The 15,372-nt window shown below is 34.7% G+C and overlaps 1 protein-coding gene across 1 annotated transcript; it reads left to right on the top strand.

Moving 5' to 3' along the window:
• Nucleotides 1-10,813: 10,813 nt before the first annotated feature.
• LOC128246631 (sodium-coupled monocarboxylate transporter 1-like) lies at nucleotides 10,814-14,744 on the top strand. Its single transcript, XM_052964930.1, has one exon. The coding sequence runs from the start codon at nucleotides 10,947-10,949 to the stop codon at nucleotides 12,825-12,827; it is 1,881 nt and encodes a 626-aa protein (XP_052820890.1). The 5' UTR covers nucleotides 10,814-10,946; the 3' UTR covers nucleotides 12,828-14,744.
• Nucleotides 14,745-15,372: the final 628 nt, after the last annotated feature.

Genomic DNA, 15,372 nt, shown 5'->3' on the forward strand with positions numbered 1-15,372 from the left:
GTCTAGATCGTGCACCCTCACTTCCGGGATTGACTGTCTCAGAATTACAGAATGAAAAGGCTGAGTCAAATGCTTATAAGTAAGTGAAAATTATCACAGACCTATAAACCATGGTTAATGTGTCTGTGCCAGTATGTACCAAGTCATATGCTCTTAAGAAAACCTTTTTGTCACATAACCAGTGTAGACAGTGTCTCTCACAGCCTAGCTTGACTGGCTCAGAATTTGAGTGTACACAGGCTGGCTCAGACGTTTATGATTAAGTTACTAGTCTTTTACAAAGTTATATTCTGTGAAGAAAAACCTTGAGTCACAAAACCAGTCTACACACTTCCTGCTTGACTGGGTCAGAATGGGATAACTCACAGATATGGGTCAAGTGGTTGTCAGAAAATAAACAGTCTTTTAATTTTACATAGAATTTCAAGACAATTATTGTTAAATCGTAGCCTTTAGAATAATAATTCTAAAATAAAAGCGTTGTGTTATGCAACTGACAAGTCCATTTCATTTTCGAATATGTACATTCACAAACATAGGTTTGGTTGTGAAATACATGTTCAAACTTAAAGGTAAGACAATATGTGGAATATCATATATAATCCCGCTTCTTTACCTCCAGGGACGTCCAGTTCGCAGAAATCCCTGCCAGATATGATAATCCCCCGAACCCCGGGATCACCAGAGTTAAAAATTGTTGAAGAAGTCTCACCAGTAGGGGTCAAGAAGCATTTCAAACACCAGGGTAGGGGCTTTATGCATGTATCAGGTCAAGCAAATGTTCAGTAGTATTTTAAAGACAACAATGTGATATTCTACCATGAAACCAGTATAAGCGGTAACTGCCATTGACCAGCAGATGAAAGCTATTGATTTTGAGGCTAAAAGTCAATTATCAGTGCCTCTTTCTTAAAATAAATCTATTGAATAATCGTGATCAGGCCGCATAATTTTTGACAAAATATCTCATATTTTCATTTTATGTAGTCGTTAATTAAAATGTCATCCCTTCTGATATTGAGCTCTTCTTGGCAAACAAATGTCAAAGCGTGACCCACAACACATCAAACAGGGCCTGAATACTTGTGTATGTACGTTTGTGTTTGATACTTATTTTTATTGAGGACTTGTGCTCTGCGACGGGCAATCAAAGAAACCAGCAGTGAACTCGGTCTCATGTTGAAGGAAAATAATCGTGAGAAAATCACCATTGAGGTATGTTGCAATGTAAGCATGCTATTGTTGTGCGTTTATTGTTATGCCTAGTCATTTGGGCTCTGTCTGTATATTGAATAACATTAAAGGTTACAGTACATCATACGGAACCGCGTTCAAAATCTCTCTAAATGTAAGACTTAAGATTCATTATTTACATTGTGATTATAAGTATCTATCATACTGTTTCCAGTACGGATAGAAAAATCCGACCCGAGGGCACGCGCGTATGCCGGTAACGAGGCTTGCCGAGTTACCGGTCACGCAGCGTGCCCGAGGGTCGGATTTTTCTATATTTAGACGATATTTTTTTCTTGCATACCTAAAATTATGAATTTGAGGAAAACATACGTAGAAAACGCATTTTTGTACATTTTACCAAAAAGCGCGAGCGACGCTGTGTACTGACGTCATAAAGCGCTGTAATTTTAAACCGCGCTTTTACGATTATTTATTTCCAATTTTAATCAAAAGTATTGTATGCTTATATTTTTAATCGTCCTTATTAAAATTGCATAATATACTTTTCATTAACCATACAATTAAAGAAATAAGAAGTGGCGCGTTGTTGCGCGTGACTCATCTTACATTAGGTAGGTAAGATGAGTTTTTCCAGCACCGGTCACATGACCGGAAACACACGTCCGATATGCAAAAAATTGTTATCCACTCACATCCCTTAAGTTGGTCGTACATAGCAGTGCTCATGGTTAAGCATTCAGATGCCAGAAAAAAACACCCTGTCGTTAAATTTGATTTGTAAGACTTCAAAATGTTGTTTCTCTAACAAAATACTTACAAAAATCACATTAAAATCATATTGTGATTGTTATTTGCTTTTTTCTCTACACTTAATATAGTTTAATGCCTGGAAGCAATTATATAGATTCTGATGGATCAATATCGCTCCAATAATTGCTATTAACCAATCCAATAATTGCTATTAACCAATCCAATAATTGCTATTAACAAATCCGATCATTGCTATTTACCAATCCAATTATTGCAATTTACCAATCCAATCATTGCTATTAACCAATCCAGTTATCTAAATGTGCAACCTAGCCTGAAATGTTTATACAATTAGCTGCTGTTTGTGTCATGTCTGGAAGCTCGCACCTTATATCTTGAACTTAGATTCAATCTGAGTAACTAATTACTCTTTTGTTACTCTCTCGACAGCGCGTGAGCTGGTCAGAGCTGGGCTCTTGGTTACGGGTTCTCATGGCAGAAAAAACCACCCCATCCACACCTGATGGGCTCAAGGGATATATGGATGATACTCATCCGTACCATGAGGCCGTGGAAATCACCAGGAAACCTCAAGCTGTAAGTTAACGTTATAAATTCCTATAAAAATCTTTGTCATTGTTTTACAGCAGAAGCAACTATAGCACAAGGTGTAAAAACTCTGACAATAGCCCCCACACTCTGTGTCGTGACTGTGCGTTAAGAATATCTACTGTTAATAATATCTGGGCCCAGCTTGACCAGCTCTGTTAAAGGGGTGACAGTACATTTCGGGAACAAAAAAGGAGATTCAAACACAATGGAGAACTTGATTTGTGGGAAAGATACTCAAAAAATAAGTGCAATGAATTCTTCCCATACATCAGAGTTAGATGAAAGTGGATTGTTTGAAGACTTTGAAGCCACAATATCTCCACTGGAGTACAAAAGGGGTGAAAGCCTAGTTGATGAAATTATGCCGCAATTTCAGACCCAACTAAGTAGTTCATTTTCAACAAACGGTGAATCCAGTGAACAAATATGTGGGACAACTGAACATGATAATAAAAACCATGAATCCAGTGATACTGATGGACTAGTAATTGAAGACCCAAATGATGCTGGACAAGACAAGAAATCAACAATTTCTCTATCAGACCTTAGTAGAAGTTCAGATACATCGAAAAGGTCGAGTTTTGGAAGAAATATGTTCTGGTCCCATGCAGATCAGCAGGAAATGCTAGCTGAGCTCAGAACCAGACTTGTGCAACTCAAACAGGACAGGTTGGTCACATATTACATTTCAACATACCTGTACTTCAGTGTTGTATTTCAAACATGTATACTGAGGATTTCAAATTTTGTTTGAGTGTAAAATGTTATTGAAAGTTCTGTTTTTATATAAATTATATTGAAACATTATAAAATGTGTTTAATTTGTTGTGGAATGTTAAATGAATAGAAGTAGTTGTTAGAATCTAGAAATTAAACAGATTTCCAATTATTTATTTCATGATTAGAAATTGATTAAAATTGGCTTGTCTTAGGTAAAAAAAAAAACATTGATGTTTGATGGCCAATATGGAAAGATGGTTCAAACCGGTATCATCTGGGTTTTTTTTTTATTTTTCAGGATCACAATCAGAAATAGAAAAGAAAAAGTTACCTGTAGCATTGACAGAGAATTTCTAAATGCTGATTTTGACAGACTTGACAGAATGTAAGGAAGTTGCTGATGAGATTAAATCTATTGAAGAGGAAGCGGCCAAATACTCAGCCAAACAGGTACATGGGAGGAGATTTTCTGTTATAGAAGAAGAAGAGATTAGTGCTATCGAAGAAGAAGTTAGTGTTTTTGATGAAGAACAAGTATACTTTATTGAACTCACTGAGATTAAGTTAAAATGTGTTCCTAAAGATATTGTAGGTGAACTTGAACATTATTATAATCAAGAAAAGGAAGGTGATTTTAATGAAGAAACAAAAGGTGATTTGAAAGGTGATTGTAATGAAGAAACAGAAGGTAAACTGAAAGTTGATTATAAGAAGGAAATTGATGCTAATGATAGGGCAAAAAGCATTCAGCATCAGTACTTAACAGTTTATAATGATGAAATAACTTTAGAAAAAGGTACTCTTCATGAAAGTGTGACATCAAATGGTAAGGAATCTGAATGTTTAGGACAAAAAGTTGAATCAGTAGATTTAATTAAAACTGGTTTCATCCAATCAAGATGTTTCAAAAATACAGAATAGCAAGATGGAAAGATCATGTAATTTAAACTCAGAAAAATGCCATGATATAGAAAAGGAAAAATGTACTAATAATGGAGAAAGTAACTCAGGGCTAAATGATGACGATGGAGATGCCGAAGTGAGGAAAACTGACAATACTGAAACAGTGGAGAAAATAAATACTGAAATTGAAACTTCTAAAGCAGAATGTGAAGACCCAGGAACAGATCAATTAGAACATGGACTTAGTGAAGATAAAAGAGAAAATCATATAAACAATAACAAAGTTGCAAGTGAGCTGAAGCAGTGTTGTTCTGTATCTAAAAAAGGAAAGAGTGGAAAGATTTGTCATCTAACAAATAGCAACTGAAACTCTACTTAAAATTAAGAGTTCCAAAATAGTTTTTATTTGTAAAGCATTTAAGAAAAATAATTGTGAATAACCTAATCATAACTTTTCTAGCTGGAAGTGAAAGCAGTCTGGGATGGAAACTGTTAGATGGATAGACAAGCATGCGTAACATCAGTTGCCATCTGAAAGAAATTGATGCCATTAGAATTGCAAAACTGATGAAACTGGACAGGGCAAGGGGAGTTTAAAGAACCCTGACATTGTCTCTATAGGTCATGCACCCTAGCTTCCGGCAACAGTATTTTTATCCAATAATTCTAAGATGTTCGTTTTATTTGTTTATTTTGAAGACTAATGATAATTATTATATTCAAATGCATTAGGTTATAATTTTTTTTCGAGATGCCTGTTTGTGCACTTACTTTTATTTGTATATGCCATAAAAAGTGCCTTATGTATTCAAATGCCAATTTCATTTATCAACTGTAAATGCAAAAGAAATCTTGCTATAAGTAAGAATATATTGTGCAAAATCTGAAGGACTAAGAAGGTTAAAGCAACATGTAGCGAGTGAGCCATTCTTAAACATTAAAATTCTTCGAAGTTTTGAGCAAGCAGGGATCCACATTATGAGGTTTTGTCTGTTAAGTTATAAAACTGCGAATTTTAACTTCAAGCATTGTATTTATTGAGACTGATACGTGATCTCCTTGGCTAATAATGTAGGTCATTATCTAAATTTGCTTTTATGACATGCTTTATTTTTAATCTACCAATTGGCTGTAGTGTGTGTGTGTTTGTGTGTGCTGAATATGATGAATGAAAATTACATATAGACTGTGCAACAGTTTATTATATTCGTAAACATTTCAGTGTTTTGTTTGAATTTAAATGAGAAATCATTTTATTTACGATAACCGAATATTAACATGTAAATAACTGCTGAATATTTTACTTTTACGAGTATACGCTATTTCTGTTATTCATTAAATATAATTATATTTTTTACATTATTTGTTGATATTGTTTTATTTTTAAAAATAACATCATGTGCTAAAACAATTGTTCACCGTGTTGTTTTTTACCTGTGTAACATTATAAAGCAGCTCTCTGGGTCAATTTTACTCGACCATTTTGGAAAGAAAGAATCAAGTACAATTATTTTCATTCCTTTCTCAGAATCATGCAAAAACATTTATTAGATATTGCTCAAAACATGTTTTGAAAATTCAAGGGCCATAACTCCGGAATGAATACTGCTACAGATATGGCTGATTATGGAAAGCGATCGACATATTATCATATGCCCATTCTCATTGTCGAGAAAAAAAACATGTTTTATTTAGTCATAAATTATATCGTTTGTTGTAAAGCATCTCCGTTTTTTGCAAGTTGAAATGCCTAGTTTAAGGAATGTTTGGCATGATAATCCCGTGCTGTGTAACCCCTATTTATTGCACTGGTGACACAGTGGGGGCCAATTTCCTGTGTATTTGTTTATTGGCTCAGGGTCATTTAGGGTCCATTAATATAATAAAACCTCCAAAACTGCACAACAGGATACTCAGATCGGGTATCTGATAAGACGGTACCAGGCAATTAGATTAAGATCAATACACAGAGGTTGTGTACTATACATCGATTTCGGGGGGAAGGGGTTCACTTATAGAAAGCTTAAACTAGGCCTTTATGGTAGAGAGTGGCCATCTGTGTGTGTGTGTGTGTGTGTGTGTGTGTGTGTGTACGCGTGTGCGCGTGTGTGCGTGTGTGTGTATGTGTGTGAGTTTATTACGGGCCTTTCGGCGAGTGCTCCTGTAAGAGCTTTAGTCATATTAGGTTTTTTTAGTATAGTGCTCAGAAGGAATGTAACCCTGGTAAGGTCTACCATGGTTCTTTAACGTACACCTTACATCCCTCCTGGTAGAGGATTAGTACCTGCAATCCCTGGATTGACAGTCAAGTGTGTTACCACTGTACCACAGATCCGCTATAATGGCCATTTCTCTCTCATTTATACTTTTCTCTCCTTTAAAAGTAAAACACTGTTATGAAAGCCAGAATCTTACTAGTATATACAGTTTCATGTGAATACTTTCAACGATTTTAAGGTAGGCCAAGGTTATTATAGACGAAAGTCTCCTTATACTGTCATCAGTATTTGTTAATTAATTTCATATAATAAATTTGTCCAGTGGGCGGTCATTTTATCTTCAATATCAACAGAAAGCGGTTTTACCCCGTTTTCACCAATGGAAAAATCAATGATATTGAAAAAAAACAACAGTCTTTGGTACATTTTTTTTTTATGTCTTCAAATTGGAGATAATTTCAAATCTATTTTAAAACACACACCATTTGGTAACCCACTGCTTCAAATGTAAACAAATTGCTGAGCATTTAAAAACCCCATGCTTTATATGCCAGTTTTATGGGGCAAATCTAAGTCAAAACACATCTTCGCCTTACTTTTTAAAGCGTAATAGATACCCTTTGTGACCCGATAACATGTCGTGACGTCCACCATCCCAGCAACAAGTAGCGAACGGTCCTTGCGCAGAGATTCCTCGCGGCCAATTTATTTATGTCATTATGCCAAGACATATTCAGATATCATAAAAACCTTACATGTGTCGATTGTTTATCAAGTGTATCTGGGACAAATCTGACAGATTGTGATGTAACGGTATTTGTGACTCAGAATGTATATTTATGTGAAAATAACGACTCTAATGACAAATTTAATCCGGTTTAGATCACTGTCGGTATATATTGAACAACTTTGTCATTATTATTCAACATTGATGCCTTATACGACTATATATTCGTTCGCCTTGTGTTAAATGGTAGCGCGTTGTAGCGTTACAGGGATACATACGAAATGTAAAAAATATCCCTGATCGCTCATTATTGTAGCTGTTGCGGCAGGGTGACTTCCGGTTTATAACGAAGTATAATAACAGCGATAAAAACGGACTAATTATCATTCCAGGTTTGTCATTCTCAGGAGAATTGGGATATTGATGTCGCCTAGTATCAATGCTGTATATTGTGTATGTGATCCAAAACTATTATGGTGAATGTGTAGTACTATCTACCACAAAAAGTTAACACCATAATATTAGGAATATTAGTTGCATTGTCAACGTTATTGGTACATGCGGACTTTACCAGCACTTTGTAATGTTCGAGACTGTCGCTTTTTAACTTCTTCAACTTTGAACAAATGTTCATTTAAAACCTGTTGCATCTGATGCTATATTGTACATATGTTTATAAAACTAATTCACGTGTATTTAATTTTGTGACTTTTATACACGGTAATTGCCATTAGGCTTAAAAGTATGTGAAAAACCGCTGTCGCCTGTGTTTGGTATATTGCTGTAATCTCCGCGATTCTGGCACAATAAAACTTGTTAAAGACGATGTAATGTCGCCTTATGAACAATCATTGCTAAGATCAACTCTAGAAAGACACTCTTATACGATTAAGTGGGTATTTATATACTATAAACTATCACGTATGTAAAAAATATGCTTTCAAACGTACAACCTATTTTTTATGTGAACAAAAATGTAATGTTCGCTACGTCAATTTAGTTCTTTTTTCCTTATCTGTTTTGCAATAATTGTTGATTTATCACATAGTAATAATAGTAGACATTAAAACAATCACCCAGCGAAGATTCTCTAATCATACACAATTTATTTTTTGAACAAATTTCACTGATGTGTAATGTACAAGACTGAAATGTTCAATACCTTTTTAATAACACCATCAATATTTGCCAAGTTCTCTCTTTAATCTACGTAATTTCCGAATATGACGCTTTACTTGTAATGTCGCATTTACATCATCATATATTTCGGCTTTATTAGAACAGTTGTTACAGTTTTTACGAAAACAAAAAAAAATACATTTGGTGAGTACTTTTTTCTTGTATTTTTACGAACAAGTTATGAAGTTGATGAGATGCATGTATTTTTAAGTGCATACTTTTTTGAAAGCAGAAATAGTGTACAACGTTTAAGGATATCTACAGCTGTAAAAATAAATAAACATGTATGATTATCATGATTTGTAATGTACGCTACCAATTGTAGCGAACAATGGTAAAATCAAGATCAGAAATTTGCAGATATTACCGAAAATGATTAAAAGAGAAGGACATTTATTCAGACCTACGTAGGGAACGAGTAAGAAGACGAAGAACCTATGTGCCAACAAAACAACTAAGTGAATTAGAAAAAGCTGAAAGGCGGCAAAATGGTCGAGAGGCTGTAAAAGATGCCGTGAACGAAAGAAATACAAGAAACAATATAAACGTTCAAAATGAATCGATGGACACAAGTGGTTATGAAAGTGTTAATGTTCCAAACGAAAGCAACAACAATTTGGTAGTGGCAATGCAATTTCCGAGAAGATCAGCAGGACCAAGAATAATCTTGCTAACGATCTTAAACATGCCAATGAGATGGTATTACAACTGAAGCATGCCAATATTGACTTAGCTAGAAACCTGAAAACAGAACAAAGAAGGCGACAAAGGGTGAATAAGAGTCTCCAAAGCACTCCAAACACAACAAGAAGCAAAACGGAAGCTTTGGTGAAAGATGCCTGACTCGTAGAGGTACAGAAATATAAAGTGAGAAAATAATTAGTAATCAGATCCGTGAAAAGAGCAAAACAAAGGAACAATAGGTGGTTTGCACATGATACTAGGCGGCCAGATATTGGGTAAATATCGATGTAGTTCTGCCCTCTGCAATTATACTGTCATGGCCATGATTAAGAATGAGTCTGACTTCTTCACATGGGCGACGGAGTAATCTACCTTCGTAAAATTGATTTGTTCCGGACATAGCTTTCATAGAAGGCAAGCAAGCTCGCAAACTCGTCTGAGGAGTTGCGGCCAATTAAAGGTACAATGATATTGACTTTTTGGTGCAATTTACTGCCTTCTTAAGGCTGCTCCCCTTGCGAAAAACTGTCCATTTTCCCAAAATGTTATAAAAAAAAATCAATTTGATATGCAGTATGTTTGTTTAATATTAAGTAAACTTAGCATTTCTATCAATAAAATGTAAATATTTGTCCTTATTGATGTTAAAGCTTGTATTAATATTTTTATTATTCGCATACGATTTAAATACTTGAAAAGACACACACAAGTGATTGTGATATAGTAGTCACCTGTATGTTTAAAAATGTAATGTTCGCTACATGTTCAATTTTAAATTCTTTGTTCTATTGTTTAAAATTGGTCACCCTTTCTTATTTGCATTGAGCTCAGAAGCTCAGAAACAGATGATAAATGCATATTTACAGTTTTATTGCTGTTAGGACCAAAGATTTTGATAAAATAAGTTTGTCATCTTTCTTATCAATAATGAATTACTGGCAAAGTATCTTAAAACAAAATAATGTTAAAAGTCAACTTATGGGGGCAAAGTTTTAATTTTATATTCCAGAGTATTTGTTTACACATATCTTTAATCAAAACCTACCCCGGTATGTAAAGTTTGATACAAATTTCATATTTGCAATTATTTGAAAGCTTCGTACCAATTTTAGTATATTAACATTACTAGAATATTACTACATTCATCTGTCAGATAAACCCAAGTACAGATATTCTAAATCAGGTATGGCTCAGCAATATTAAAAGTCTAACCTAGTGATCCTATGGACAGTGTATTCCAATCTACATATGCGTTATGTTATTTAATTTCACAATAAAAAATATGCATATGAAATGAAAAAAAATGAAAGACTCTTCATACTAAGATTTTGAGATATTATGTGTTTACTTCGAGATAGTTTATATGTTTTTATTAAACCATTCAAACCGTTTTACTTGATGGTTGTTTATGGTAAGGATAAGGTATCATACATTTGAAATTGAAAAATAGCAAAAACTGTACTGTTTCTTTCAGCGCTCACCTCAACTTTATTGTTTTTTTCATGTTCAAGATAATTTGCAAACTTATATTTCAATGTTTTTTCTGTCAGATTTCAATAAAATATATAAGTTTTCATTTTTCTTCTTGCCAATATCCCAATTCTCCTGAGAATGAGTGATTATATATATATATTTTTTATTTAGTTTTATTAGATTTGTCATTTTAATGAGTTTATTGAGTTTATCTTACATTGTTGTGATATTATTTGAATGTCGTGAGCTATAAATCGCTTGACTGTTTACCTAGATAGTTTGTTCTGGTGGGTGAACACAATAATAAAACATGCAGGGCCTATTAGTGTTTACCATAATTTAACTTAGATTGCCATAAAAATGGCATACTAAAAGTTATTATATATATCGTTATACACCTGTATCATAATTTTGTAAATGGGTTTAATTATTCGATATGAACTGCAAACAAGCTTCATTGTATTTGTAACTCCATTCGTATAATGACCGTCATGGATTATCCAATAAGGCTCCATTTGGCGGACTATGTTGTCCTTGGATTTGGAATAGCTGCATCTTTTGCAACAGGTGTCTTTTACGCAATCAAAGAGCGCAAACATTCAACGTTACTTCGGTTTCACAGAGGAGATGGAAAATTAAATGCCATTCCAGTGGCAATTTCGCTACTTGTGACGTTCGAATCTTCCATTTTCTACCTTGGATACCCGACTGAAATCTACATCTACGGATCAATGTATTGGCTACTGAACATTGGATTAATTCTTGGTTATCTTGCCATGTTTTTCATAATAATCCCCCTGTTCTACCCACTGCAAGTTACAAGTGTGTATGAGTATCTTGAAATGAGACACGAATCTAGACTACTTCGTCAGATTGCAATGTGGATGGGGACATTTGTCATGATAATATACGCGGGAATTGTCATTTTCGGGGCAGCTATAGCCATGGAATCAGTGACGAGGGTCCGTGTATGGGTCTTCATAATCGCAATCACAGTTTCCGCAGTAATATACACGTCGCTTGGTGGAATAAAAGCAGTTGTGGTCACCGACGTCGTACAAGGGGTGATAATGATGATCGTCATTTGCGCAGTTGTCATTTATGGAACTATTAAAGTAGGAGGATTTTCAGAAGTGATAGCTATTAACAAGCCAGCTGGACGTTTGGATTTGATTGATTTCGACCCCAATCCTTACAAAAGACACACGTTCTGGACACTGGTTATAGGATATGGTTGGATTTGCGCGGGGATATCGTTTCGGCAACCAATTGTTCAAAGACTTAATTCTACTCGGTCTATAAATGAAGCCAAGAAGGTCGTAGCTCTCGCAATACCCGGATTCGTGATAATGCAAGCCCTTGTTATGTTTGAAGGTTTGGTGGCCTATGCCTATTTTTCAAACAAAAGATGTGACCCACTTGCTTCCGGAGCCATCTCAAACCCTAACCAAATAGTGCCGTATCTCGTTATGGACCTTTTCCAGGACGTACCGGGCATTACAGGGCTTTTTTTAGCTGCTCTATGCAGCGCGTCTCTGAGCACAATTTCCTCTTTATTGAGTGGCGTCTCGGCCGTCGCATCGGAGGACATTGTTCGACCACGCTTGAAACACAAATCAGAAAAGTACCTGACTAATATTTCAAGACTCATAGTGGTTTTGACTGGTGCTGTATGTATTGGCGTAGGGATACTCTTTAGCTACGTAGAGGGAGCCCCAATGGGACAAATTGCAGACAGCATTCTCGGCGCTGTGGATGGACCCGTTTCAGCAGTATTCTATCTCTCAATATTCTGCAAGTTCACAACACGGCGCGGTCTCTATGTCTGCATCGTAGTTGGTTTGTGTTTTGCCTTATGGATGTCACTTGGCTACAACTTCTCGCCAGGACGTAGGAAGACGCCATGGCTACCTCTTGGACCCACTGATGGATGTACAGTTAACAACTTTACAACCTTCGACAATATATCTTTGAACCAGCAGAACACTTTTCAATCTCAAATAAATATAAGCACTATTTTGAACACAACGACTGGCAGCAGAGACGCGAACAACACGCCGTCTGTATGTTCCATTGATGGCGACAGTAGTACGCCTTTGAACTCGGGACGCACTGACGGACGCATTGAGGGGCTGGATTGGTTGTATTCTATTTCGTACATGTACATTTCATTACTTGTCTCAATCGTCACAATAACCACTGGTCTCATTGCAAGCAGGTTAACAAAAGACAGACCAAAACCCGTACCAAAATATTTGATGTTAAAGCTGAATCGGAGATTCCTTAAATGTATGCCAAATTATGCGGCACTAGCTGCCACGGAACCCCTTGAAAACGGAGAGCAACAAGAAAGCTCTTGCTAAAACATAAACTAATTTCCACATGCATGCACTATGGAAGGGCAAGGGGTCATACTTCCAAACCGCGAATTGAAATTTTAATACTGTTTTGTTATTCATTTTCTATATGTGATAAATTGTGCCTTTGTACCTAACTGTTGGCAAGCACATGTTGCCATTTTTAGAAGCATTCTAGAAAATCGTTACCGAAACATCAATCTATATGAGCCCCATTTACTGATTTATGAGAGTTTATTTGATCTTCCTGTTATATATGTTTTCTAAAAAGAATCTGTTGCTATTTCAATCTATATATGATAGTTTACTATAACCAAACGGAAAAGTGTAATATGATTCGTGCTAAATGCTATTACGCTTTCTGCTTTAAAGCTGCTCTCTAACAGTAAATAGAAATATATCATTTTTTTGTGTATACTTTAATGCGATGCTTTATTTCTAGCACTCAAATCAAACAACTTAATTGTTAATTGTAATTAAATACAGCACAGTAAGCACTTAACGACCTGTACATTTGTAAAATGAAATTTAATTAAAGACATTAACCTTTCAATTTCTTGTTTATTTGGCAAGTGCAAACCTCTGGCGGGAAGTCGATATTTTATTTGTCTCAGTTAAATTGTCTTTTATTTTTTCTTGGCACCAAAAAACAATTTTAGATTTGCCTGTTTGTGAAGACCTCCATATGTTCAGTCCTAATGGTTTACAGAAATATTTTGAACAGTAAAATATGTCAGATTTTACAAAATTAATGTGTCAGACTTTAAGTCCTCAATTTTAATATTTTGTGACTTCAAAACGTTTAAACTTAAACCACAAGTTCAAAAATTTAAAGGAATATGATAATAGATTATGGAAATTAAGGTTAGATTCGAAATTGGTGAATTAGTGAAATGTCAGTTCAAAAACACTTTAATTCATAAAAAAAATTTATTCAAGCCTACAATATATTTTCAGAGTACGAAGCCATTTACAACTTCTAGGCTTATCTATCATCAGTTGTAATTGTATTATCTAAAGTTATGAGTAACAATGTTTATTGGAGACGTAACACAAGGACACTTAAAGCTGCACTCTCACAGATTTACCTTTTTGACAACTTTTTGTTTATTTTGTCTCCGACTGGGACAATTTTTATTATTACCTGAGTGGTATAAGACTGCTGACAGAAGATCTTACCCTATTTACGTTCGAAATTTAATGATTAATGGCTAAACGTGTTACTAAAAACTTTCAGGAAAATTGATAAAACATCAATTTTTGATCATAAATATGAAAACCTGTGATCTAATGTTTTGTCAGTTATGTATTATGTCACTTTTTCCATGCATTTCCGCAAATACTGGCTTGTTCCAAGACAAAAAATAAAAAAAAATGTTGAAAAGTTCAATCTGTGAGAGTGCAACTTTAAAAAACACAGTGAGGAAATATGTTTTTATGAAATAATATTGAAACCTCAAAAACGATTAACGCATGATCAAATTGAAGGCTTTGATGAATTTTAAAGCTTTTTTTTATTTGCGCTTTTTTGGAATGGTAATCTTCTCATGTGAGTTTGAAAAAATACGCTAGATCACTTATGCATTAAGATTGAATAGTAAATATTTCTATAAATAATATTAACTGAATGTTATCCAGGTGTTACGCTCCAATGATTTTAAAGATTTATATCTTCAAACCTGTATTTATTTGAGGAAAACCTGGCAGGCAGATAGCTTTTTTGCATTTCGTTCACATCGACTGCGTTTTTTTGCCAGATTTTAAAATCTATATTTCAAATGAATGTCTAGCAGAGTTCTGGGTATGCGTATAGCATGTTGCAGATTATGTCAATGTTAGAGAAACACCAACTATTCAGCTTTTGTTTAAAATCATGAAGCACCTTGACTTGTTAAGCATAATAATTTGTCTGATCAACGTAAATAGTGCATAGCATGAATTAGTTATGGCTAAAAGTGTTACTAACACTAATACAAAATGCATAAAATATCAAGTTTTGGTCATAAATATGAAAAACTGCGATCGGATTTTTTGTCAGCAGTCTTATATCACTGGTTTCCATGCATTTTCGCAAATAATAGCTTGTTCAAAGACAAAAAGTAAAAAAAGTTGTTTAACAAAGTTATTATTCTTGCCTTTTTGCGATCAGACAGAATGTTAATAAGAAATCTACTAGAGGCCTTAAAATACAGCAAATTAATTTATTCCTTTCTAATTCATGAATATTAACAAATTCACGGAACAAAGCCATGAGAGTGTGGCTTTTAGGATAAAGCAAGTTGTAACTGGAAGCCAAACTTGAGAACGCTCCTATTATACCCTATCAGTCTTGCGTGCCATTACATACCCTCCTGACTGACAACGCTCATGATCTAGTTGTGCTCTACGTCTTCTGTGGGCTTGTATCAGTTTTCAGCGGTTTATTGTGATTCTGTAATATAATTAATCAAACCAAAGTTTGCGCTAACTTGTCAGATAATTATTGATATGTTTGTGGTTATTGTAAAACCTGCACGTTTTTTATCACAAGTTTGTTTGCTTGTTTCATAAC

Source organism: Mya arenaria, chromosome 9 (assembly GCF_026914265.1).
Source record: "Mya arenaria isolate MELC-2E11 chromosome 9, ASM2691426v1".
NCBI classification, from domain to species: Eukaryota; Metazoa; Mollusca; class Bivalvia; order Myida; family Myidae; genus Mya; species Mya arenaria.

Coding starts and splice junctions, on each gene's coding strand:
- LOC128246631 (XM_052964930.1), top strand. CDS start 10,947: ATGACCGTCATGGATTATCCAATAAGGCTCCATTTGGCGGACTATGTT.